At 55.9% G+C, this 25,585-nt stretch overlaps 1 protein-coding gene across 1 annotated transcript in view; it reads right to left on the bottom strand.

The window, feature by feature from the left end:
* Positions 1–8,000: 8,000 nt before the first annotated feature.
* CFAP65 (cilia and flagella associated protein 65) overlaps positions 8,001–25,585 on the bottom strand; it is a 42,822-nt gene continuing 25,237 nt past the window's right edge. The window contains exons 21-32 of the mRNA XM_065413613.1: positions 21,865–21,975; positions 19,745–19,936; positions 18,696–18,854; positions 17,085–17,228; positions 16,502–16,618; positions 15,759–15,896; positions 15,173–15,238; positions 13,397–13,611; positions 11,651–11,797; positions 10,685–11,002; positions 10,039–10,176; positions 8,001–8,124 (exon numbers count right to left, since the gene is read on the bottom strand). Coding sequence (XP_065269685.1) covers positions 8,001–8,124; positions 10,039–10,176; positions 10,685–11,002; positions 11,651–11,797; positions 13,397–13,611; positions 15,173–15,238; positions 15,759–15,896; positions 16,502–16,618; positions 17,085–17,228; positions 18,696–18,854; positions 19,745–19,936; positions 21,865–21,975 — 1,869 coding nt within the window. The remainder of the gene's footprint in view (positions 8,125–10,038; positions 10,177–10,684; positions 11,003–11,650; positions 11,798–13,396; positions 13,612–15,172; positions 15,239–15,758; positions 15,897–16,501; positions 16,619–17,084; positions 17,229–18,695; positions 18,855–19,744; positions 19,937–21,864; positions 21,976–25,585) is intronic.

The raw sequence follows: 25,585 nt of genomic DNA, 5'->3' as shown, positions 1-25,585 counted from the left end.
GGAACATTGAGACCTACCTGGGGTGAAATACAGGTGAGCACCAGCCCCGCTGAGCCAGTCCCTGCGGCAAGGCAGGTGAGTGCCAGCTGGCTTTGAATGGACGGGGCTCACGGGCAGGGGATAACTCTGGCCTTCCCCTTTCCCTCCCCCCAGCCTCCCCAGAGCTGCTGCCGGGAGCTCCCTGGGGCTCCGGGTGTGTGTACCATGCATGCTGGAGGTGTGCACACTGCGTGGCTGGCACATCTCACGTGTGTACATCACGTGTACCTCAGCTGACATGTATGTAGCTTCCCTGCAAGTTGGCCAGGGGGTTGTGAGCCACTTGTGTATGTTGCATGTCACACATGATTCACAAGTCACGGCAGTGGCATGTTGCATGTCCACCAAGTGTGCACCTTGCACGGGCACTGCATGTGTGCGCGCACGTTGCACACGTGTCGCAGGCGTGTCGCAGGCGTGCCGACAGGCTGGACCTGCCTAACGCGAGCCGAACGAACAAAACGTTCACGTCAGGTCTTGCACGTGGGGCTCGACGCCAGGCAAGTGCAGAGGTTGCTCCGGGCTCGGCCCGAGCCGACAACTGGGCAGGGGAAAGACGCCTCGTTGGGTCCCTCCGCCCCTTGGCTCTGATGTGCAGGAGCCCTGGGCTTGGAACCGGTTCACCCCGGGAGAAAGTCCGGAAGGTGCAGCCTGGTGGAACAAACAGAGCAGGGAGAAGGGGAGTTAAAGGGCTGGGGGCAGGAGGAGTGAAAAGAGAAGGAAGGAGGAGAGAGGGGCAGAGAAAGGCAGGGAGCAAGAGAGGAAGGGAAAAGCAAGGAGAAGAAAAGGAGGAGAGGGAGCGAGAGAGGTGGGTCAGTGACTCCTGCCGAGCCGAGCCGAGCCCCGTTCCCTCTGCTCTCCTGGGTGAGAGTCCCTGGGGCATCAGAGGGAAAGTCCCTGGTATTTCAGAGCCTCTCTTGCAGCCCGACAGTTGGGGTCCAGCCCCCAGGAGCCCTGAGCACTGACCCCTCAGTCTGCGGTCCCAGCCGCAGCCCCAGGCCCCACAGGCAGCAGGCTGGCAGGATCTCACCTGGTTCCGGTAACACGCTGGCAGGTGCCAGGTGAGTCGCTCACCTTCTCCGGCTGGCTCCCGAGCAGAAAATGAGGGCGCCGGCGGCTCGGTGGGGCTTTTATAGCCCTGATAAAAATAGCGCTGGCTTCCCAGTGAGCAAGGGGGGCCGGGGAGATGGGGCTGTGCAGAGCCAGGGGAGAGGGCTGGGTTGTCAATGGAGAGCTTCTCCCAGCACACCTGTCACAGGCTCTGTGTTTGCTCAGCACAAATATTGACCCAGAGGAGGCAGGCTGGGCAGGGGAGGTGATTAGACCACCTAGATTAGAGCCAGAGCAGGGCTCTCTGCAAACTCCCCAGGGCGGCTTTGTTAATGGGAGCCTGCTGGGCTGCCAGGAGCCAGGAGCCTGGGCGCTGGAGGGGGGGTGGAGGGGGCCAGAGGAGGAGACACTCATTAACCTACCCTGGAACAACACCAGCTGTCACTTTTCCACCCACCTGCCTGGCTCACTTTGCAGCCATGGGGCGGGGCGGGGCAGGGGGGGGGGTGCAGAGGAGCCAGGCCTGAAGGCCACCTACATCTTTCCAAATGGAAAGGAAGGAAGGAGGGCATGGGGCAAAGGAGCAAGGGACAGGGGGAGGGTAAACGGCTCTGGCAGGGCCTGGCAGAACACGGGTTTGGCTGGGACTGGGAAAGCCGGGGGAGAGGCCCCCATCCTAGGGGCGGCCTGCGTTCCTTGCTCCCAGAGGTGTCCCTTTCCCTCTGGCCGTGTTCAGACGCCGACTGTTAGCAGGTGCCCAGTTTGCCAAGCAAGCTGGGTCGCTCGGGATCCGGGACCTGTCACTTCATTCTTTCATTCCTGTGTCACCTGCAGACTGTATCCGGGAGGTTTGGGGGTTTTCTCCCAGGTCATTGACAAAGCTATTAAATTGCGTGAGGCCAGGAACTGATCCCTGCAGGACCACTCCCTGGTTCGAGGAGTCGTCCCTGTTCACAATTACACCTGGAGACCTCTCCGGGAGCCCAGTTTTAATCCATTTCATGGGGGCCCTGTTCATTTGATAGCGGTCTGGTGCGGTACCAAGCCAATGGTAATGCCAGGGGATTAAGCAACCACATCTCCAGTTCCAGCAGACGCCACCCAGAACGTGTCCACGATACGGCAACAGGCTCCGGAGCCCCCTGCCCGTAAGGCACCCGCGGGATCCCCAGGCCCTGCTCTGACTCTGAACTACGCTGGGGTAAAGCAGGAGTCACCCCCCTGCAGTCGATGGAGCAACCCCAGTGTGAACGCCGTGGGAGTGAGGGGCTCTGGGCCGGACGGCCTTTGGCTGGACTAGCTTCCCTCTGCATGCAGGAGCCCCGGCAGGTGAATCAATGCTGTGGCTGTGTGTGGCCCTTTCTCCCAGACAGATCAGCTTCCCCCACGGGATGGTGGGCTAGTGATGCAGACCCCAGACCCCCCTAGGAACCAGACTGAGACACCTCCTCCCCACACTGCAGACAAGGGGAGGGCCTCCTGCCCCTGCTGGCCTGGCCTGGGGTAGACACGGCCAAAGGCGCCAGGCGCCACCCTTGGAGCAATCCAGTGCCCTGTCCCAGAGCACTGAGTTACTGGAGCTGTTCGGCCTAGTGGGTGGGGACTGGCTGAGAGTTAGTTCTATGCCTGGCTCTGCCACTGTCCTGCTGTGTGACCTTGGGGAAGTTACTTCATCCTCTTTCCCCCTCACTCTTTGTCTGTTTTGTCTATTTAAACTGCAGTCTCCTTCGGCCAGGGACTGTCTCTCATGGTGTTTGTACAGCACCCGGCGCGCTGGGGCCCTGCTCTGCATTGGGACCGCCATGTGCCACCACACTGATAATGAATTGAACAGACCAAGGGGACACGCCCCATACAAGGGAAAGGAGCCCAAGGGACCTGTTGGAGCCATTCACGGCTCACCGTGGGGTGGACTATCTTTAGGGCTGAGGTTCTCCCCGTCTTTCTGCCACACACGAGGCCGCGACAGCCCAGGGCCCTGTGCTGGCAGAAGGGCGGAGCTGCAGAGCCGTGCGGTGCAGACACACGGTACTCACCGGTGATCCCAGCCCAGGTGCTGTTTTGTTCTCATCTCATTATCTCCCAGACAATGGAGTGACTCGCCTAGTGTTAAATGTTTTAAGGAATCAGGATCCCTTCTGTTCTCCCCCTCGGGCTCTCCCCAGAAGAGGGGCCCAGGCAGCAGAGTAGCGGGCGCAGAAGAAAAGGCAGGGTGTGCATATGGTATGAAATCCATGGCGAGCGATCTCTCCTGATATCTAGCACCGGGCGGAGAGCATCGCATTAGAGCTGCGCCGCTGGTGAGAGCTCCCTGCTCCTAGTCAGAGGAGACGTCAGTCCTTACCCCTAGGAGATCTCCTGGGAAACATCCAACACCCCAACCCTCAGGGACCAGACCACAAAAATGCTTCCTTCTTTCCCTCCGAACACGCCCCAGGCAAAACAGGGCCTGAGTATGCAGCACCTCCTAGGGACCCCGGGTGCTGGGCGGGCAGCATTCTGGCCTGGCCTGATGGCAGGTTTAATGTGTGATTTCTCAGCAAACAGCAAGGCTCCGGCCCCAAGCTTTCTCCCAGCAGAGCTGGGCAAGCAGGTTTCCAGCACTACAGACAGCTTGTCCCTCCATCCCTGGGGCTTCTCAAGGTGTTTCCCTCTGTCCCTGGGGCTTCTCAGGATGCTAGGTCACAAAACAATGGCACCCTGGCATCGTGAAATGGGCACTTGGCATGCCTACAGCACCTTCCATCTCATGGCAGCACTTCCCCAGCCTGGGTGAATTCAGTTCTCTCCTCCATGGATGAGTAAGTTCAGCGTTGCCCGTTGTACAAATGGGATAAACAAGATGAAGTCACTTGCCCAAGATCACATGGCAAGCGAGTAGAAACCCAGGAGTCCTGGGCCCGCATCCTGTGGTGGTGCCATAAGTTCCACCTTCCTGTGAAGCGGCTGAGGGGAAGAAGGTTTAGCAGCTAGCTGGAGAGATTCTCCAAGCTCTTTAGACCTTTGGTAGAAGTTTTTTAATTGTATGCACGTTCTCCTGTCACTCCAAGGCCTGGATGTGGTAACTATGGCAACCTGGGTTTGCAGGTGGAGGGAGATGAAAACTGGCACCAAAGCAAAACATTCAGTAACTTTTCTCCAGAACGTCCGAGGCAGAATCCAGGATGGCGGGTGGCACAAGCTGTATTTCCAGCTTGTTCGCATCGTCTCGCTATCCCTCTAAAGAGATGCTCCCTGGAGAGCCAGAGCCATCACTGGCGTAACTCTGCTGAAGCCAGCAACCCCAGAGATTAAATGCGGCCCAGAGAGAGAGAATAAGATTAGTTGCACCTAACAGCCACGGACCCATGTGTGAGAAAAGGCTAACAGGTCGCTAGAGCTGGGGGAGTCTCGGTTCATCATAGCCTGATGGCAGAGAATGGACCATAAACATCAATCTCCCGTTTCTTCGGAAGGGTCGGATCTGTCGCCAGCAAACCCCCCAGTGCCCGGGGCAGGATGTGAGCTGTTAACAACAGGAAAGCTGTTCCCCACGCATCACACTGCATCTAGGCTACACACACGGTCTGTTTGCTTTTCAATATGATGCCATTGAACATATAATAACGCTTAGCACTTTCCAAACATTAACCTGGTCATCCTGCCACCCCATGAGGGAGGGGAGCTGAGACCCAGAATGACTCAGACAACAGAGGGCATCAGACTAGAAGGCAGGAGTGCTTGTTCCCATGTTCAAACCACTAGATCATCCTGCCTCTGAGCTTTCCAGGTCACCCCTGGTTCTGCTCCCCATCTCGATGTGGTGGGATCCCCCCCTTGAGGTGCACAGGTGCATCTTGGCCCAGATGATGTAGCTCCGAGGACAGAGATGGAAGAGGGGAGCAGCTCCCGGGCTGGTCTTACAGATCTAGGGCTGAATGTTGTGAAGCAGGGTAGAGGACTCTGTGGAGAAATACCCCTTGGAGGTGATTGTCTGTCTGAGATGCTTGCTGAGCCCAGGGGGGCAGTGTCCCCTGGAAGTCTGGGATCGTGCTGCTGGTGGGACAGGAGTTTGTGCATCTTTGTGCCGTTTCTCCCTATTGAATTTGCCCCGATCACTATATTTGAAGAGCACAGTACAGGGCAGAGCGAAGACTCTCCTGCCATGCCACCTCTACAGAGCTTTCTTCCAAGGGACAGATAGAATCAGGATGCACCTGGGAAGAAATTAGCCAAAAGAATCCCTAGGAACTGCATGGCATGGGTCTGTCTGTCCAGGGGTAGCCTTCTTGGCTTTCTCTCTCCAGCCTCCTGTCTATGTACTTCTGCAGCTCTCGGCACCGGACTCTGAGCTTCTCTAACAAAGGAAAAGTCTTGCTTTTCGGCCATTCTACTGGCCAGGTGCTGTCACCAAGGTTAGAAATACCCCCAGGAAACGGGGATCCCACCCACGACTGACACCCAGGAACCCTCCCCTGAGCTGGAGGGGCGAGGAAGAGCTCTCGCCACCAGGGAGCTGGCCTCCCCGGGACCTCAAAGCAAGCTAATGAATGGGATCCATGCTGCGTGTGGATTGTCTGGGCCTTTCCCCTTCTAGGGGTCGGCTGGCTTAAGAGCCATCGATTCCAAAGCCAGAAGGGACCATTGTGATCCTCCCGTCTGCCCCCCGTGTAACACAGGCTGGAGAACGGCCCCCAAGTAATTAAGATGGTAACTGTCTACTGCAGCTGCCAGCTAATGAAGTTGCCCCTTTAGCTCAAGTGGTAGAGGGCTGTGCTTTCAACCTCCTGGGCCTGGGAGCGGTTCGATGCCTTTGCTGGACAGCCCCAGGAGTCCTTTGGCCCAGCACTGCAGCTGGGCAGCCCTGAAGGAGAATTCCCGTGAGCGGTTGAAACCCCGGGAGAAAGGACAGTTTGTGACAGGAAGAAGCCTGCAGCCAGCTGACATGGCAGGAGGGAGTTGTGTGTGTCAGGACTCAGCCTGGGCGCTGGGTTCACCCCCGTTCTTGGTGTGATCCAGGAGCCAGCAGGTCCATTTCTCCCTCCCCGAGCTGGGACACTGAGGTCTGCACTGACTCAGAGGGGAGGGGGACAGCACCCCCGAACGATTCACCCACCCCGCTCCCTGCAGTACAGTGCCCCTAGACTACAACCATGCTGGGTCAGCACTCACTCGGACGGGGGAGTGCCCCCTATTGAATTACTAGCACCAGCTCATCCCCTCCCCAGCCAGGGTGAGCTTGCATGATGTGCCAGAATCCGGACCCAAGCATTCCACTGCACTGGGGCAGGGTCACCCCGGCCAGGCAGCCACGGAGCACAGGCTCCGCCCAGGCGGAGAGCACAGCCAGCGCCCCGGTGCGATGAGCTGGGCTGGGCGGTGGTGGCACCGTCCGCTGTGCTCTCAGCTCGGGCGAGAGGCGAGCAGAAGGCCCCGCTGCGGGAGAACTGGAGCCCCAGCTCAGAGGCGGGGAGCATGCTGCTCCGGAGAAGGATCCAGACTCCATCTGGAGCCCCCAGGCACCTGGCTGAGCTCTGGAGCAGCCAGATGGGCCCTCGCTGTCTCTCTGACAAAAGGAACAGCCCAGCCCTGCGGCGTGGGGACATTTACAAACAAGCAACTGCTGGGTTCCGCTGTGTCATGTCCCCGGGTACAGCAAGCGCCTCCTGTACCCCCTTGCCAGCACTGCTCTGGGCAGCTGGGGCATACGCCCCTCCCTCACTCCCCAGGCACCAGAGGTATCGGCTCAGTACCACGGGACCCAAATGTCCAGGCTGCTGCACCAGGACCATGGTGCCAGCCCGCACTGCCCTGTGTGCTAGGCACAGTACAGCTGGCCTGGCTCACAGCCAGGCATGTGCCCACAAGATGGCTGGAAAAAGGGGTAGAGGTGGGAGGCCAGAGCTGTGTCTTGCACCCTCGTGTTCCCCCACGCAGGAGCTGGCAGGAGGGGTGGGGCTCCTCGGAGTGACTCCCCTGCCCAGCCACTCCCCAGAGCCCACAAAGCCTGGGAGCAGGGGAGGTCTTGGCCGGGAGTCTGGCTGAACCATTCGGTACTTTTACTAATGGTGCTGGTGCCACCTATTGGCAATTGCTAACCCTGCTTGTTTAGGGCGAAGCCTCTCTCCTCTGACACTCGGGTCTTGGCCCTGTTCTGCCTGCCAGGCCACGGGGTGCTGAGGGGGAGACACAGACAGGCCATGCACAGTCCCTAGGGGTCCCAATTCCCCCCACCCCTGGGGGAGCAGCATGCAGGGGCCTATGTGCCATAACAGGACTCCAGGCAGCAAGGGGGACACCCAGCAGTGGCAGGAGCTCAGTCCGGACGCATTAGCCACACCACACTCTCCCAGAGAACGGCAGGGCCATACAGCCCATTTTATTTGGGGGTAGCACCCGAGGGAGTCAGCTGCAGCCAACCAGGTAGCTGCACGGCGGGCGGGCCGTTCCTGAGCGGAGCTGTCCCAGTTTCACTGACGCTGGGCATCGAGGCAGCAGAAGGGCCCGGGTTCTTGCCGCCACTGCAGAGAGCGAGTGTGAACCGGAACAGCGCGCGGGGAGGGAGTCATCAGCGGCAGGCTCGATTTCAAAGTAGGCATGTTCAAAAACCACATCCCTCCCCCAGGGACGACCTGGGGCATGCGGGGACACGTCACTGACAGAGTCCCGCTCCACATGCCCAGCTCGCTGCACGGCAGGATGCCCTCCACACTCACTGCCAGGTGGCTGAACTCCCCTGGGCACAGCCACCCACCTCCGGTCTTGGGGCTGGCTCCTCTCTGACCTGGCCAGCAGTGGAGAAGGCCTGGTTCCCAGGAGCCGGCTGCCGTGGGGGATTCCAGTAGGGGCTGTGGCCGCTGCCATTCCTCAGAGAGCAGACTGAGCGCTGAACTCGGCTAGCGTGGGCAGCGGTTCTGAGCCACGCCGGTCATCTAGGTGGACAGGACAATCTGAGGGTAACCCTCGGTTTCCTTGCCTTCAGTGGGGAGGCTGGGCCCAGGCCCTGCCGTGCGCAGCAGCGATGCAGGGTGACCAGGCGTGGCTGGGCTGATGCCTCTGAAAGAGAAGAGATTCCCTTTGGATCTGGCAGCATCCGGCCTGTGGCCTTTCCTCCTGCAAGTCACCCTCCTCCTCCACCAAACAGCCCTGGGGGATCCAGGAGGAGCCGCCCCCGTAAGGCCGGGAGATGGGCAGGCTCTCCCATGTCAACCACCAAGCCTCTCCCACCCCATCCCAAACACTGTGCCTCTGCCCTGCCCACGCTCCCCTTCCTCAGCACCCACAGCTGCCTCTTCTCTCATGCAAATGGCTTCTCAGTGCCCAGCCCTGCTACATGAAACCACTTGGCGCTGCCTCCCTTGGCCTCTCTGGCCCAGCCACAAGCAGCGGGCGAGAGCTCTGCCAGCTGCCTCAGACCTGTAAGGAAGTGCCCCCTGTGACAAAGGGGGATGTTCTGAATGTTTTCTTTGACTCCTGGGTAGGGGCCTGTGACGCAGCAGGGAGTGGGGAGTATGGACCTGGGCAGGTTGCAGGGGAGTTTGGCTGGGACTGGCTGCACTGGGGGATGGGAGACTGGCCTTAAGTGAGGATACCTGAGCAGGTAACATGAGAACCCAGGAGGGGGATGGAGCCAGGTGACACCTTTGCCCCGGAAACTGGACACAGGCTGGAGGAGGAGGAGGGGGGGGGGCGGGAGGCTGAGTGAGACGGCTGGAGGGAGTTTCAGTTTGGAGCTGGCTGGGGAAATGGAGGGAGGGCCCAGACAAGGCTCTGGTCTTCCTGCCTCCCCAAGATGGACCTGACTTAGGGGCTCCTGTTTCCTGGACCTACAAGCTCTGTTTTAGACCATGCTCCTGTCATCTAATAAACCTTCTGTTTTACTGGCTGGCTGAGAGTCACGTCTGACTGCGGAGTTGGGGTGCAGGGCCCTGTGGCTTCCCCAGGACCCCGCCTGTGCGGACTCGCTATGGGGAAGGGCACGGTGGGGCAGGGGAGGCTGAATGCTCCGAGGCCAGATCCAGGAAGGTCAAAGCTGCGTAAGCTTCTTGCCTGAAGACAGTCTGCTCACAGAGAGGAGGCTCCCCCAGAGTCCTGCCTGGCTTCGTAGGGAGCAGTTCCAGAGCATCGCCCGGGGACGCCGTGACATCCCCAACCCCAACCCCCAGCTTTCTCTTGGTGGGTCAGAGCTCAGGAGAGGTGTGTGGGCTCACAGCTGCAGTGAAGTCCTGTTATGGGGCTGCCAGGCGTGAGCGTCGGAGTTGGCTGCTGCTCCATTACGCTCTGGGCTATAGATACCTACTGAGGATCGTTCGCCTGCTGACCCAGCCCAGCTCAGGACTTGTGGAAATCCAGAATCGCACAGACAGACGCTTACCAAGTCCTCACACACAGCCGGCCCCCGGCCTCACCCAGGGCGACCTCCTCTAGCACATGCACAGGCACTGAGACACGGCACGACTGCCCGCACATCGCACCAGGACTTTCGCACGGATGCGGAGCGTGTGCCCATGAGCAGACTGGGGTTGGACCCACGTTCCTCCCAATTCCCGGGGTAAATGCACAGGCCACGTTTTAGACCCAGCGTGAGGAAGGTTTGGACGTTTGCTCAGCTACCCCCTATTAAACAGGGGGTAATGAGTGCACTGTAGGGCTCCAAACGATGGGTGTCCACCCGTCCGCCCCCTTCCCCCGCTGGAAGGGAATTAGACGACGCAAAGGGAGACCCCCCCCCACCGGAGCCCACACTCTTGGCCTGGATTCTCCAGTGCCCTGGGCCATTCCTGCAGCTGCTGGGCATGTGCCAGGCTCCTGCCCCCTCTGGATCCTGCAGCGGGGTGGTGGTCGCTCTCCCTGGGAGGAACCTGCCCATTTCACACATGGCGCACGAGCTGCTGGCAGATGGGACGACAGGAGTGGAGGTGTGCTCCACAGGACACAGCGAGGCCTCTGCAAGGCATTCCCGCCCCTTACCTTTGGGTGGAGGAGGGGGGCAGGGCGATCACCCTGGGACGGGCCGTCAGAACCACCTCGCCGCGGCTGGCCTCCACCATTATGTTCTGCAGCGTGTTCTCCAGCACCAGCTCCAGCAGGTTCCCGAACGCAGGCAGCCTAGAGAGCCCGGAGGTGCAGGCTGGGGATGTTTAATGCCGCAGGAGAGGTTGTCCATGGGCGCAGGCCCTGCAGTGTGGGCAGCTGGGTTTCCCCCGGCACACACAGGGCCCCAGCAGGTGCCGAGGTGCCACGGCCAGCTGCACTAAGGGCGGAGAAATGCAGCACCTGACCCCACGCCCTCCCCTAGAGCAGCCCAGCCGCCCTCTCGGCACAGACTGGGCCTGAATCGGACCCTCCAAACCCTGCCTCATCTGCACTGAATCACTCTGTCCACAGCTGCTCTCATCTGCAACATTGCATTCGGGGCAGGAGCAATGCATGCTGGGACTTGTCGTCTGCTCAGGCCGCACCTCCCTACGCAAGAGGAGGGTGGCTAGCAGGCTGCGCGGGAGAACTCAGTGGGTGGCCACACGGAGTGCATGGCTAGCCCACTGGAGGTATAACGTGAGAGAGGGGAAGACAGATTCGTGCTCCCTGCAGCACACCGGCCGGGGCCCCTCCTCACCTGGTGATTGTCTCCTTCTCCTCCCGGAGCTGTTCCTGGTGAAGGATGTCACGCAAGCTTTCCGGAGGCTCCTCCCCAGCCGCCCTGGGAGAGGTGACCAGGCTCATCTCACATTCTTCCTGCCTCTCCTCCTCCTCTCCCGGCTTGTCCTTAGCACAAGGGGCTGGGGAAGGAGACGCTCTGGAGGAGCCACCCGGGCTTCGCTTCCTGCCCTGGTGCTTTGCTGATTCTGCAGTCCAGAACTGGTGGAAATAAGGCATGGGCTCGGCCAGGCTCCTGCTCACTGCTTGGTGGAACTGGGTGTCCTCCAACAGGCCTCTAGGATGGGAGGGAAAGGAACAAAGGGGTCAGAAACAACACCTCTGCATAAGCAGACGCATGCCCGCGAGGCCGATGTCCTTGGCAGAGTAATGACCCCTAGGGTTCCCTGTAAGCCAGCTGCTCTCACTTGAGTCAGTGGCCAGCTTGGCCCCCTGCTAGCCCCGGGGAAGATGGCATCGATCCTGAGTGCCTGTGCCCAGAGCTTGTACAGCCAGTTAGTCTTACTGTAGCATCCTCCAGTGGGACCTTGCACTCCGCAGATGGGTGTGGTGCAAAGGCCACGGCAGGGGAGTTGGCACTGCCACTGAAGCCAGGACAAACGACAGTTCCAGAATCCAGCAAGCAGCTGGGAGCTGCACTGATATTTATTGCAGCTGGCGGACACCCTCTGTTCAGCCATCGCGCTCTGGCTTAGCATGGCCGGCGATGCACAATCCCCAGGGTAGGGCTCCTGCCCTTCTGTCTTTCGCAGGCCCAATTCCCCATTCCACGCCACTGGTCTGACACAACGGTCCCACCAGCGGAAGGGCAGTAGAACGGAGCGGAGCATCGGGCCCATCTGCAGCAGTCCCCCTCCCCACCTCCCCCCACAACCCCTATTTTAGCGGGGGGACACTGACTCCGAAAGGAAAGGGGAGCCTGTACCTGATCACAGCAGTCAGCAGGTCAGTCACCACCTGCATCTCCTGTTCGGAAGAGCCAGCCAGCGCCAGAAGAACAGGGTCCGTCCTGACGCCTCCCTCGTCCTTCCTCTTCTCCACAGCCTTGTCTCCCACTGTCTGCTGGAGATGCCTGCACAATGAGAAAAAGCAGAGGGGGCCTCAGAGACAAAGTACAGTGCCTGGAACGTGGCAGGGGGCCTGAGGAAAACCAGGATGGGATCAGGTCATTAGAATTGGTAGCATCAAGCAGATCACTAGAGGCAGGAGCGGGGCACCTGGCTCACCCAACCTTGCACTGAGTAAGTTTTGGTGCAGAGAATCATTTTTACCGCAGCTCTGAGGATTCATATCAACAGGGCTTTGGAAAGACACGGCCCGTCTCTCTCCCGGGACCCCACAGGATCCATCGGAGGGACGATGCTGTAGAGCAGCGGGCCTGCGGTGCTGGAAGCAAAGGGGAACAAGGGAGGGCATAGAAGTGCCAGTGTGGAGCAGAGAGGCACCTCTGGGTGAGAGAATGGACTGAAAGAGCGCCCCCCGTGCCAAACGCAGGCACTGGGGAGACAAGCAGCAACCACCTCTGGTGACACGTGCAATGACCAGATCAGTGTCGTTCCACAGGGATTTACGGACGCCAATAAATCGCAGCCAGTCTGAAACCTGGCTCTCAGCGCCACGGCTGAGGGACCTGTGCTCCCTGCCCACGATTCCAAGCAGCAGCCTTGTGCGCCAGCCAACATGCATTACCTGGGCCAACAGAAGACTCAGGGAAGGTGTGAGCAGGGAGGCTGCCAGCAGGAGAGAGGCCATGTGCTGGCAGCTCACTCGAGAGAGCTGTGACTGAAGCCCTCAATCACCATCCCCAAAAGGGCCCGATTCGCCCCTCCAGAGGAACGGCTCCGATTCACATCAGGACCAGTGAGAGGGGTCTCACGCCCCAGGCAAGTGCCAGTGACTCGGGGGTTACAGTGCCTGTGCGTCGATGGGAGAGAGCCAGGAGCTCGGCCCTTGCTTGGCTCCAGGCGTTGAGGGATTTAATGCTGCTGACAATGAGCAGAGCGCTGCCCTGATCCCCACCAGCGGCAGAGCCCTGTACGCACAGATCAGACCATCCTTCTTCCTGGGCCAGGCAGGGAATCAGCCGGTGGGTTCTGAGCTAGGGCTGGAGGCAGCGGAGGGGAAGACAAGGTGCCACTTGGTGGTTCTCAAACTTTTGTCCTGGTGACCCCTTTTACACAGCAAACCTCTGAGTGAGACACCCCCCCCCCCCATATACATTAAAAACACATTTTTTAAAATATTTAACACCATTATCAATGCTGGAGGGGAAGGGGGGTTTGAGGTGGAGGCTGATAGCTCGCAACCCCCATGGAATAACCTTGCGACCCCCTGAGGGGTTCCGACCCCCAGTTTGAGACCCCCTGAGGTAAAGGGACACAGTGGCACTACAGATCCCCGGTTTCACTTCCCAAGAGCCAGCTGTCAAACCTGTTATCCCAGCCAGACCGCAGCTCAGGCTGCTGGATTCAGCCTCCCTAAATTCCCCCTGCAGCTCACGGAGAAACATCCGTTGTCACTTCCTGTCCCCATGCAGTGGCTGTGCACTGTGAGACAGCTGCCGTGTTCTAGTGCGAGGGTCGAGTCGGCGTACACAGGCACGCGTCGTAGCAGGAAGAGCTCTGGGTCGGGTGGAGATGTCATTCCAAACCAGAGGCCTGTCTTTTCTTACCGGCAAAGGAAGAATTTGGGGAGCTCAGAGCAGAAGTTACTCAGGAAGTCGTCCATGGAATGGGACCTGGCTGTCACTCCGAGGTGTAGCAGATGGGACTTGGGAGGCTCTGGTTTGGCCCACAGTCTACTGGCTTCTTTGTCCATCAGGTGCCTCCTCTGACTGCGGCTGACGGGTGGATTGGGCGCAAGGAGGTTTTTAATGGGGGGCAGAGTCTGTTGGGGAAGAAGAAAAATTAGCCCTTTACTGAGCCTACTGCAGGCACTAACTTCTCCTTCAGCACTCAGCACTGGTGCAGGAAGTGACCAGAACCGGGTGCGGATACCTGATCTCACATTACCATCCACACCGTAACCAGAGAAGGAGGAAGCGTCAAAACACGGAGGCCAAAAGGGATGAAATGAAGACTGACCCCTCTGCCCAGCCTTGCAACAGGTTAGCAGCAGGGCCAACTTCCTCCTTACCCTGCTCAAGACCCAGCACCTCAGCCTGACCTGCAGAGAGCTCCTTTCATGGCAGTGTCAGCCTGGGTGATCGGTGCCCAGGTCTGAGTGCCCGGGTTAGTCCTGCCCAGGGGTGAGCAGCCGCACTGCAAAGCCCTGCCCAAATCACTGTGCACCCCCAAGTGTGTCGCCTGGACTTCTGGAGGCAGACCCCAGAGTTCTCTGTGCTGCATTAAGCTGAGTCCCTCTGATTCTTTCCCAGTGAACTGAGGGACAACTTGTCTGTCCAGCTGGGAACAGGTGGAATTGTAGGAATGCATTGGAAGACTATTGGCACTCGAGTGATTTAGCCTGCCTCTTCACTCCAGAGTAGACTGCTACCAGCCCATGTGAAAGCCTATACCCCCAGTCGTGCCAGCTAGCCTCAGTTCACAGCACCATCAGTCTCGGGTGAGAGGGTTTTGTGTACGGCTGGGAGGAGGTTGGGGCAACACCCGGGAAGAGTTTGTGTTAACTCTGCAGTGAAGACAGATCCACAGGTAAAAGGGCAATTCAGTCTCTATGGTCACGCCCTGGCTTCTCTGCTGACAAAGGGGAATTAGTGACATTTCTGTCAGGGACGCCCCCTCCCTACACATTTCACACCGGGGAGGTGGAGCATCGCTAGCAGGTTCCAATCAGGGACTAGAGTAAAAGCCTGCAGCTTCCACCTAAACTGCTGACCCCTTCTCAGTCATCCCCCTTCCCCAGCCAGCCTCCCTTCCATTCCAGTCTGATGTCTGGCGAATGCCCCCAGCCCCACACTCACCCCAGGGATCTCCTTGGGCTGGCTCTGGCAGTTTGAGAGACTCACCATGCTAAATGCACAGAGCCATCTTCAGTCCCAGTCTGTCCTACAGGCCCTGCTCTTCGAACGCCCTGCATCCTGAGACCCTCTCTAAGGTCACACCCTTCATCTCACAGCCCTTTAGTACAGCCCCCCATGGAGCGGCCCACATTCGAGACACCCCAATACGCTGCCGATGAACCGCGTGGCAGACAAAACCCTCTGTCCTCGGTGCCAAACCTTTCACCCAGCAGCATCTGATCTCCAGCCATCAATGTATGTTTGGTTCTAATTTAACCCACCTCTTTGTAAAGCTAGCAGCCGACAGTCACAGCCAAACAGCCTAATTCTTCTATGCACCAACGCCTCCTCCCAGCTTGGCAGTCTAGGCTTTCAAGCAAGAGTTCTGCTGGCTTTGTGCTCCCCAGCCAGCCAGCCTCCTCGCCCCGCAATCCCCAGTATCTCACTGCTGGGCTCATTCCACTTCCGGGGATGGAGCCATCTTACCTTGCACTGTCTGGTCACAGCGGGCGACTTAGCGAGTTTTTCTTCTGCAGAGGAGTCGGACGAGCTCTAGAGGAAGGGAAACGAGAACCAGGTTCTGTTTTACCCCCTCCCAAACGCAACAGAGCAATCTCACTCCCCAGCTGGTCAGTTTCCAGAGCCTCCGGTTCTGCTCTTCACCCGGCTCTGATCAGATATTCCCTTCCAAGTTTCAGATGATCTTTAGTAACTTCAGAGTTTGCTGGCCAAGGATCATTATGATTTCCTTACAAAACTACCACACGTGCCAGCCCTTCTCCAGTGTTACACATGCAGCAGAAGGGTCTGAGGTATTCTTGTGGGTAAAGCAAAAGACTAGGAGCCAAGATCATCTTGGGTTCTAATAGCCAGGGAGCAACTGACCACGGGAGCGTGGGAAAATCACATGACCCCCTTGCCCGTCATCGGCCCAGCGGGGTTTATTTTTAGAGAAGGTTCCTCGCTGAAACCCAGATGCTCCTCTGCAGCTGAGAAGCTGGAAAAACAAATTACACACAAAGAAGCGTCTTGTCCTTTGGGAAGCTGAGAATCCCCAGGCACTGTTCCTTACTCTGGCATGCTGCTTCAGATTGCTCTCGGCCCCCAGGTCCTGCTCGGTGATGGTGAATTCCACAGTTTGCCGTTGCTTCTCAGCCTCCCACTCCTGGAGCGCCTTCTCGTACTTAGCCAGTGGCTGCTGCATGACAACCTAGGAAACTAACCCTAGATTAGAACAAGCAAGGCCAGCAGGAAGGTGTAGAGAGCTGTTCTTGCCACATTCTTCCTGCAACGGTGTAAGACCATGGACAGCGTATGGTTCACTCTCTCTGGCTCATAATACATGACCATCAACAGTCATGCGAGTCAGCATTCAAACCCACGGTGCTGGACAGAGCCTTTTCCCTTGCCAGGCCTTCCAGTACCTCGGAGGATATGCCTTGAGTCCTGCAGAGAGGTGGGCCGATCTCATATCACGTGAACCCAAGAGAGTATTAGCAGCAAGGGTGCATCACACACTCGGCTCCCAGCAGTACAAGAAGCAAGTGCCCCAATTCAGTGACTGCCCCATGCCAGTACATTACTCATTACACAAGCATTTCTCACAGTTAAACTTAGTGTGACAAGCCACGCCTCCGTCACGAATGGGGATCGAACCCCGAACGCCCAGTGCTAAACACCAATGGCCTCCAGCACGTGAGCTAAAGGAGAACTCTGTTGTCAGTAGTAGGCTGTTAGCTGCTGGGGGCAGCCCTAGAGGGAAACATGACGGCATCACTGAGCCAATGAAAGCAGCAGGTACCTCCCATGTCTCACCTCACACACCAGATCCACGTTGTAGAAGCATGCGTTCCCAGATGCTTGCAGCGGGATGATGCAGGGGGTGCTCTCCCCGGGCTGCACGACCCCCATCTCCGGTACGATCTGTAGCATCTAAGACACAGTGAGGACTCATTACAGTGAGCTGTGTCCGGTCTGTCTCTCCTCACTGGCTGGGTAACACAGAGCCTCGGGAATTCTCCCGGGCTGCCCTCCACAGGAAATCACTAGACCTGGGAGGGATCCTGGATCCACATTTAAAGAGCCACCACAGGTTTCATTGGTGTGGTAGGGTGATGGGGACCCAGGCTTCCAAACAGGAGACGTGATGCACTACTGCTGATTCTATGCAGATAGAACTCCACTCAAGTCCAGTCTCCAGACCTCCCATTCCCTATCTTCTTCTGAGCTCTTGTGCTTTGCCCAAATCCCCAGTCATCACCTTCAGGTTTCTAAGTACCCTTCTTCCCCCATGTGCTAATGTACATGCCACCTCCATCAAACTGCCAGCTCTCCCGTTGTTCTGATGCAATCAGACCCTTTCACGGCCCAGCGCTGCAGAGCTGAAAGCAGAACTTACCTCGCTGGCGTTAGAAGTGCCAGCGTGCCAGGCAAAGATGACTGCCTCGCTCTCGGAGGCATTGTTGAGAAAGACGAGCCGGCTGGACTTGCTGTAGACTGGGATGTTTCCAAGGCAAATCCTGTGCTGGGATAAGAAGGCTGTCTGGAAAAGAGAAACCAGGCAGGAACTTCAGCCAGAGAAGATGGGTGCACGTCCCAGAGAGATGAGCAGATGCCCAGCTCCACCCTGTATCTGTCTGATGTCCGGCAATCGATGGGTCACGTTTGGCTAGCACCAGGTACACTAGTCATTTATATAATGCTGGACATACTGTTCCAACAAGACAATTACTGCCTGGTTCCAGGGCCATTCCTGTCCTCCAAGGTGGGGTTAGCAAACTGGGGCATGCGGCTCCTCCCACTGCCCTGCCCAGGTTACAAACGCTGTCTCTTTTTGGCAGCAGGAGGTTCCAGGCTGCGCGGTGTAACGCTGGGTTAGGCAAGAGACCTCCCTGGAGCACAAGAGCCCGAGCTCAGCCAGAGTCTCCAATCAGAGCAGCTGCTCCTTTGGCAAGTTCTGAAGATCCCCACTCAGTGACTTGGACAAAATCCCCACTGACCTGACTGCGAGTTCCAGGTAAGGACTCCATAACTCAGCCTGGCGCAAGGTGCTGCAAACTAATTAATTACACTGAAGAGTTAGAGAAGGTTACAAATTTCAGACCCCTCTAGGGACACTGACATGCATGGCATTCTAGAGCACATTGTAAATTGTTCCGTTCGCTTTCCACAAGAGTGCGATCTTCCTTACGGGAAGTCTGCTCCGCTCTTACTAAGACCTTGTCTAGACTACAGGTTATGTCGGTCTAACTTACATCACGCAGGGGTGTGAAGAATCCACCCCGAGTGACGTGACCCAAGTGCTGGTGTAGACAGCGGTCTCTCAGCAAAAGAGCTTCTCCCGCTGACATAGCTGCCGCCTCTTGCAGCATTATTATGCCAACAGGAGAGCTCTCTCCCGCCAGCTTAGAGCGTCTCCACCATAAGTGATCACACTGAATCCTCTCAACTTGTGTTACACCGCTGGATCTGGGCTCTGGCAGGCCAGCTCTCAGCTGGGCCAGGCAGCCAGCAACCAAGTCCCACTACACTTTTCACTGTGAACAAGTTGTTAGTTGCCCTGTTTAAGTAGCCACCCTGCTGTCTGTGTCCGGATCAAGTGATGCCCAGTGTACTGATGTTAGCACATGGGTGTGCAAGGCTGGCCCAGGAATGAAAGGAGCAGAGCTTTCCTTTAATGAATAAATGACCAAGGAAAAGCTGCTGTACTCACTAAAGGTGACTGTTAGTTAGCTTTAATCTTCAATAACGCGATGGGTCACATGACAACACCCCAGCAACCATCTTGATTCGGGTGCCACTGGAGATGGAATTGCGAGTAAATAGTCTTTCAGGACAACAGCTACCGTGGGCAGGAATCTGGCTTGTCCAATATCAGGCCAAGGAGCTCCCCATGCAATCAGAGCCTCTAGAAAAGAGGCCCCCCGCCAATTTCAAACCTTTTCATGCACTTCTGGAATGACTGCCTTTATCATGCTGTGGCTATGGTAATATCGCACCTGGTGCTTACCTGCCCGGGCACTGTTAGTTTGGAAGAACCTGGAGTCACTGAAGGAGACAAGACTTGGTCGAACTGGGCAGTCTCTCCCATAATATGTGGATCGTAGCCTATTCCCTGGAAGGTGATCAGAGCCGAATCTCCCTCCAAGATGTGGATGGGAACATCCACCTGCCACAGAAAGGGCAACAGGGATAAATTCAGGGCTGCATTTTGAGGGACCCCCATACAAAGCAATGTCTTTGCTAATGGAGCAGGACTGCAGCCTCCTCATTTGGAGTAAGTGACCTGTGCAACACTGACTAGCCACGTCCCCCCAAGACCCACTAAGGGCGGGGACACTAGCTGCCTGCTGGGTATGTGGGTTACAGAACAGTACTGTACAACAGATGCCTCCTTGGAGTAACTACTTTTGAAAGACTTCCCAGTCTGATCCTACAGCCAATTATGGATATGTTGCAACTTCAAGGGCCTGATTCTCCTTTGCACCAAGACCCCTTTACACCACTCAGACCCAAAGTCTCTAGTATTTAGGCTCTCTCTGTTCTCACCCTGTTTTCTCACCCCCCAGTTTCATGGTGGGGCTGCAGGGGGCTCCCTGTCTGGCCACGGGGCCAGTGACACTAGATCCCTGCAAGCTAAGGTTCTGGCGAGGCAGAGCAGAGACCCCGGGCCAGGAGCACGAGGATGAGGACAAGCCCCTGGCTGTGGGGCACACCACCCATTGCTGAACGACTCCTGCAGCAGAGAGTGAGTGAGCAGGGTCATGAGAACGGGGCTGCAGAGGGCAGCTGAACAGTGCCAGTACCAGGAGTGACACCAGGCCCCTGCAGGCGCTAAGTCCAGCAGAGGCTGTGCTTGCCCTCTGTAACCAACAGATGGCTTTTTGTCAATGTCAGTGTGCAGGTGAAATCAATGTTTCCCGAGGACAAATGATTTAAATCAAATCCTACAAGCCAAGTTCTGATGTGAACAGAGAGGGCTGCAGGATCTTGGCCTACTCAGCCGCCCCAGGGAAAGTGCTTGACACTATCACTCGTTTATGCTGAGGAGCATCTTACAGAGTATGTTCTGGCTTCCAGTGGCGAGAAGACCCACTCGATGTGGCTTGTCATGCCGGGAAGGATCTCCCCCCTGGGATTCAGACAGACAAACACAGGGTGCTGGAAATTCTCCTCCTGGATTTTCATCACAGAGTCCAGCTGAATCTCATAAGCCACAGCCATGGAGCCCCCGTTGTACAGCTCATAGATCTGCAGGTAACAGAAGAGGGGTGCAGAGCTCACTGGACCACGCTGAAGTTAAACTAGTTAGCAACAGCCCTCAGGCCTCAGATGAGGATTAATGAAGTTCATAAGTCAGGGCATTTAATAGAACAGAGGTTCAGAGGGAGGAGACCCCATAACGCCAGAATTTATAACAGAGGGTCTGGTAGGTGACCACACAAAGCCAACATCTATCACCACACCTACAGACACTCTTTCTGCTACAGCGCCTCCCACACACTATATAAGAACATAAGAACGGCCATACTGGGTCAGACCAAAGGTCCATCCAGCCCAGTATCCTTTCCTCTGACAGTGGCCAATGGCAGGTGCCCCAAAGGGAATGAACAGACAGGTTATCATCAAATGATCCATGCCCTGTCACCCAATCCCATCTTCTGGCAAACAGGCTAGGGACACCATTCCTGCCCATTCTGGCTAATAGCCATTGATGGACCTATCCTTCATGAATTTATCTAGCTCCCTTTTGAACCCTGTTATAGTCTTGGCCTTCACAACACTCTCTGGCAAGGAGTTCCAGAGGTTGACAGTGACTGTGTGAAAAAATACTTTCTTGTGTTTGTTTTAAACCTGCTACCTATTAATTTCATTTGGTGGCCCTTTTTTCTTGTATTATGAGAAGGAGTAAATAACACTTTCTTATTTACTTTCTCTATACCACTCATGATTGTATAGACCTCTATCACATCCCCGCTTAGTCATCTCTTTTCCAAGCTGAAAAGTCCCAGTCTTATTAATCTCTCCTCACACGGAAGCCGTTCTATACCCTTAATCATTTTTGTTGCCCTTTTCTGAACCTTTTCCAATTCCAATATATCTTTTTTGAGATGGGGCGATCACATCTGCATGCAGTATTCAAGTGTGGGCGTACCATGGATTTATATAGAGGCAATGTGATATTTTATGTCTTATTATTTATCCCTTGATGATTCCCAACATTCTGTTCGCTTTGTTGACTGCCACTGCACGTTGAGTGGATGTTTTCAGAAAACTATCCACAGTGACTCCAAGATCTCTTTCTTGAGTGGAAACAGCTAATTTAGACCCCATCATTTTGTATGTATAGTTAGGATTATGTTTTCCAATGTCCATTACTTTGCATTTATCAACATTAAATTTCATCTGCCATTTGGTTGCCCAGTCACCCAGTTTTGTGAGATCCTTTTGTAGCTCTTCGCGTCTGCCTGGAACTTAACTAGCTTGAGTAGTTTTGTATCATCTACAAATTTTGCCACCTCACTGTTTACCCCTTTTTCCAGATCGTTTATGAATATACTGAATAGGACTGGGCCCAGTACAGATCCCTGGGGGACACCACTATTTACCTCTCTCCATTCTGAAAACTGACCATTTATTCCTACCCTTGTTTCCTATCTTTTAACCAGTTATCAATCCATGAGGGAACCTTCCCTCTTATCCCATGACTGCTTACTTTGCTTACGAGCCTTTGGTGAGGGACCTTGTCAAAGGCTTTCTGAAAATCTAAATACACTATATCCACTGGGTCCCCCTTGTCCACATACTTGTTGACCCCCTCAAACTGCCCACCGAACACAGTTTTACTCAGGTCCAGTGGCAGCAGGCTGCGGGAATCAACAATATAAGCTCGCATCTTATGGGACAATCAGTCCAGTCAGCTCTTTGGAGATGGGAACCAGAGTTCAGAGATGGTGACCTCCCGCCCGCCTCCCCAATGCAGAACCGGCCCTACAGCCCATCTCCAGGGCTTTGGCTAGTTCCAGTCTCAAACCACCCATGTGATTGGGCCTCACTACTTCGCTTGAGAGGCTATTCCACAGCTAACACGTGCCACTGCTTCCTTCCCTCCCCAGCACAGGCCGGCATTCTAGCTATTTTGCTCTGCCTGCTGGTAGGTGTGAGTCGTGGCCGCTCACCTGTTTGGGCGGGCTGGAGCTGCCGATGGCGATGGGGGTGAATACATGCTTAGTGGAGGTAAAGTGAACGTACCGCTGCTCCCGTTCCACCGTCACGCCAATGAAATTCAGCTACGGTGCAGGCAAGGGAAAAGAACCAGTAATTCTCTCCAGGAAGAGAACATCACGCTATCACAGTTACAGAACTAAATCAGTAATAACAGGAGAGGCAGACAGGAGCTAAGAGGCAGGCATAAGCAAGGGAGGTAAATATTACTGACTTGTACATTCTTCCTCTCGGAAGGTTTGAATTGCACCAATCCCCACCCCCGCCCACTCCCAGCCTGACAGCTGTGAGACAGAGCTTTGGCACTTTATCCCCTGTACCAGGAGATGGTACCCAGCTTATCACGGAAGGGCTGTAAGTGATTGCCCTTCCTCCAGTTCTCAGTCAAAGGCCCTCACGCTCGGTCTCTAAAGCATGGGAGCCTAGAAGCTGCCACAGGAACCGCCAAGCATAAATGTGAAGTGGCAAACCAGTGGAGATATCAACAGTGTCCCCTCTGCAACGCAGCAGGAAGGAACCCCAGAGACTGGGTGTCCTCCTCTCACTAGCTCTACGGAGCCCCTGAGAGAGCAGACCTCAAGCCACACGGGGCAGGGAACTGCAGGCTATAATTCCCCGTTGGAGCGCACCGGAGAAACCCAAAGCTGTTTGATCTAGAGCGTGACGGCAGCGTTGAGGGTGGAGACTGCCGAGGAAGCCCCAGATACAGCTGTTGGACAGGATGTAGGCAGGGTTCACAAGAAGCTTGGAGGCCTCAGAACTCCACAGCGAAATGGCTGAGCCAAATGTGAAACTGTTTTAAGAGCCCAGATGGGAGAACTACTAAAGCAAGGGGGAGACAGGAGCTGTGATGAGCCACAGAATTCCTGGGTTGTCAGAAACCCACAGGAGATGCTGATGTAGTTTAGTAGTTAAACAAGAGCCAAGCAGACAAGATGCTGGTGGTACCTCTAAAGTACCTCCTCACCCTGATCAGGAAGCTGAGCCTGATACAAGAAGAGAACAGGACTAGACAAACAGGCAGTAACGGATTCCCAAGGCACAATACCAGTATTTATCGTCTCAAAGCACCATACAAATACTTAGCACCCCAAGGATCAGGGCTCCATTGTGCCAGGCTCTGCACAAATACAAGGGAAGACAGTTCCTGCTCCATACAGTTCACAATCGAGAAAGACAAGCAAGAGTGCCTAGGCATGAGACAGTCCCCGAACCCTGCACTCTGATGAGAGTGGGAGATTCCATTTCCTGAGCTTGACTCAGGGAGCCAGGCCTGCTGACTTTATCCAGCGGGCTCTGCTTTCACAGGACTCTGATCCCCAAGGTGAGACACCTGTTCCCCTGGACGCAGGGGATGTTACCTACAGGCGGTTGTCTCCATATAACTGACAACCAAAGTAGCAGGATGGAACTTAGAGAAAGAGACCAACAGGCTTAGGCTTGCTGAGATCAATACTTTCCTGATGGACTCTGTAGGCGCTGGAAGTCTGCCCGCAATGATTACTGTCTGTCTAAGCCAGGGCTGCCCAGAGGATTCAGGGGGCCTGGGGCAAAGCGGGGGAGCTTGTACTCACCGGGCGGTGCTCCGAGTCTGCGGCGGCAGCAGCAGCATTTCGGCGGCGTGGGGCCCTTCAGTCGCTCCACGTCTTCAGCAGCACTGAAGGGCCCCCCGCCGCCGAAATGCTGCCGAAGACCCAGACCGCCGCCGGGTCAGGAAAGGGATTCTCGGCCAGGGCTCACGGGGCCCCTGTGGGGCCCGTGGCAAATTGCCCCACTTGCCCCTCCCCCCGGGCGGCCCTGGTCTAAGCATGCAGAGCCCAGAGACAGCAGACACCCACACAGGAGCAGAGCTTGCTCAGAGAATGCCAACTCCAGGTAACCATATGTAATGACCAGTTAATAAGCTTTGAAAGCTTGAAGCATTTGCGGGTCCACCCTGTGGATTCCACACGCCAGTGGGGATCCCCCCCAGGATCCTGCCCTTCAGTGGAAGTGATCGAGCACCCTCTCTGATCTGAGCTCTGGGAACCAGGCTCTATGGCTCAACATCTGCAGCCTGCAGTGGGCTTCCTTTTAAAACCGCTGATGGCGGCAAATTCTGCCCAACCCACTCTCCTGATCCGCCACTGTGCTCCGACAGCGAAGTCAGAGCTGCAGTGTTTTGGATAATGGAGAGTGACCAGGCAAAGGGTTTCCCATGCCAAAAGCTACCACCTCTCTGGAAGAGTGGGGCATGCAGGTTCCCAGAGCTGGGGATTTTTTCCTGCAAAAAGTTTCCTGCAGGAATCAATGTGATTTCCCTCAAAACCCCCACAAACCTAGAGTCACCTCAAAGCCAGAACAAGTCACTTTAGACCATTAGCCTGCATCCCAGTGGGAGGGGAGGGAGTGAAGGCCCCATAAGAGACCTCACTCCAGATGAAAAAGGTCACTTATGAAGAGGGGCAGTGCCAGGGGAGGAAGAGAGAGGTGGGAACAGATCCATCGTCTTGATCCTTTCCCGCCTGGCTCGCTAGTGATCAGCACCAAGCTGTGCTTGGGGCTCAAAGATGGACAAAGAAAATCCATGCCTTGGGTTGGGCCCACATGCCCCTAACATCATCATACAGACCCCGGCCCGCAGGCAGTCTGCTCTCCAGTCTGGAAGCACACAGATGGCGACGACCCCCACCCCAGAGCTGCTTACTGATGCCATCTGAGATATCCCAGGTTCAGCCCTTGGGCTCTTGGGACAAATACTAACGCAGCTGTTTCCCTTGAGGCTACAATGGATTCTCCAAATGGCTCCAAGCCTCAATGAATTCCCAGGCATGTGTCTCTTCCCCTTCTTTTCCATGAGTGCAGGCAGAGAGCAATCTTCTGCACCACTCCTGTTCCTCTTGAGAGGGGAAGAGCCATATTGAAAGGAGTGTTGTAAGCAAGACACAAGCAGTAATTCTTCCGCTCTACTCCGCTCTGATTAGGCCTCAACTGGAGTATTGTGTCCAGTTCTGAGTGCCACATTCAGGAAAGATGTGGGCAAATTGGAGAAAGTCCAGAGAAGAGCAAAAAAAATGATGAAAGGTCTAGAAAACATGACCTCTGAGGGAAGATTGAAAAAATTGGGTTTGTTTAGTCTGGAGAAGAGAAGATTGAGCGGGGACATGAGAACAGTTTTCAAGTACATAAAAGGTTGTTACAAGGAGGAGGGAGAAAAATTGTTCTTCTTAACCTCTGAGCAGGGGTCACAATGTATTCATGGTAAAAATGTTGAGGTCCATGGTAATTTTCAAGAAACGTTGAATGACATAACCCCCCCAATGTCCGTCACTAAGTACGGTAATTTTATCAAGTGTCCGTCACGCAACATGGTAGTGCCGACCCCTGCCTCTGAGGACAGGACAAGAAGCAATGGGCTTAAATTGCAGCAAGGGCGGTTTAGGTTGGATATTAGGAAAAACTTCCTGTCGGGATGGTTAAGCACTGGAGTAAATTGCCTAGGGAGGTTGTGGAATCTCTATCATTGGAGATTTTTAAGAGCAGGTTAGACAAATACCTGACAGGGATGGTCTAGATAATATTTAATCCTGCCTTGAGTGCAGGGGACTGGCCTAGATGATCTCTCGGGGTCCCTTCCAGTCCTACGATTCTATGTCATGCTTCAGCTCCTGTCTGGCATCCTCCACATGCCATGGG

Source organism: Emys orbicularis, chromosome 11 (assembly GCF_028017835.1).
Source record: "Emys orbicularis isolate rEmyOrb1 chromosome 11, rEmyOrb1.hap1, whole genome shotgun sequence".
In the NCBI taxonomy this organism is placed as follows: Eukaryota; Metazoa; Chordata; order Testudines; family Emydidae; genus Emys; species Emys orbicularis.
This window is presented reverse-complemented; position numbering and strand designations above follow the sequence as displayed.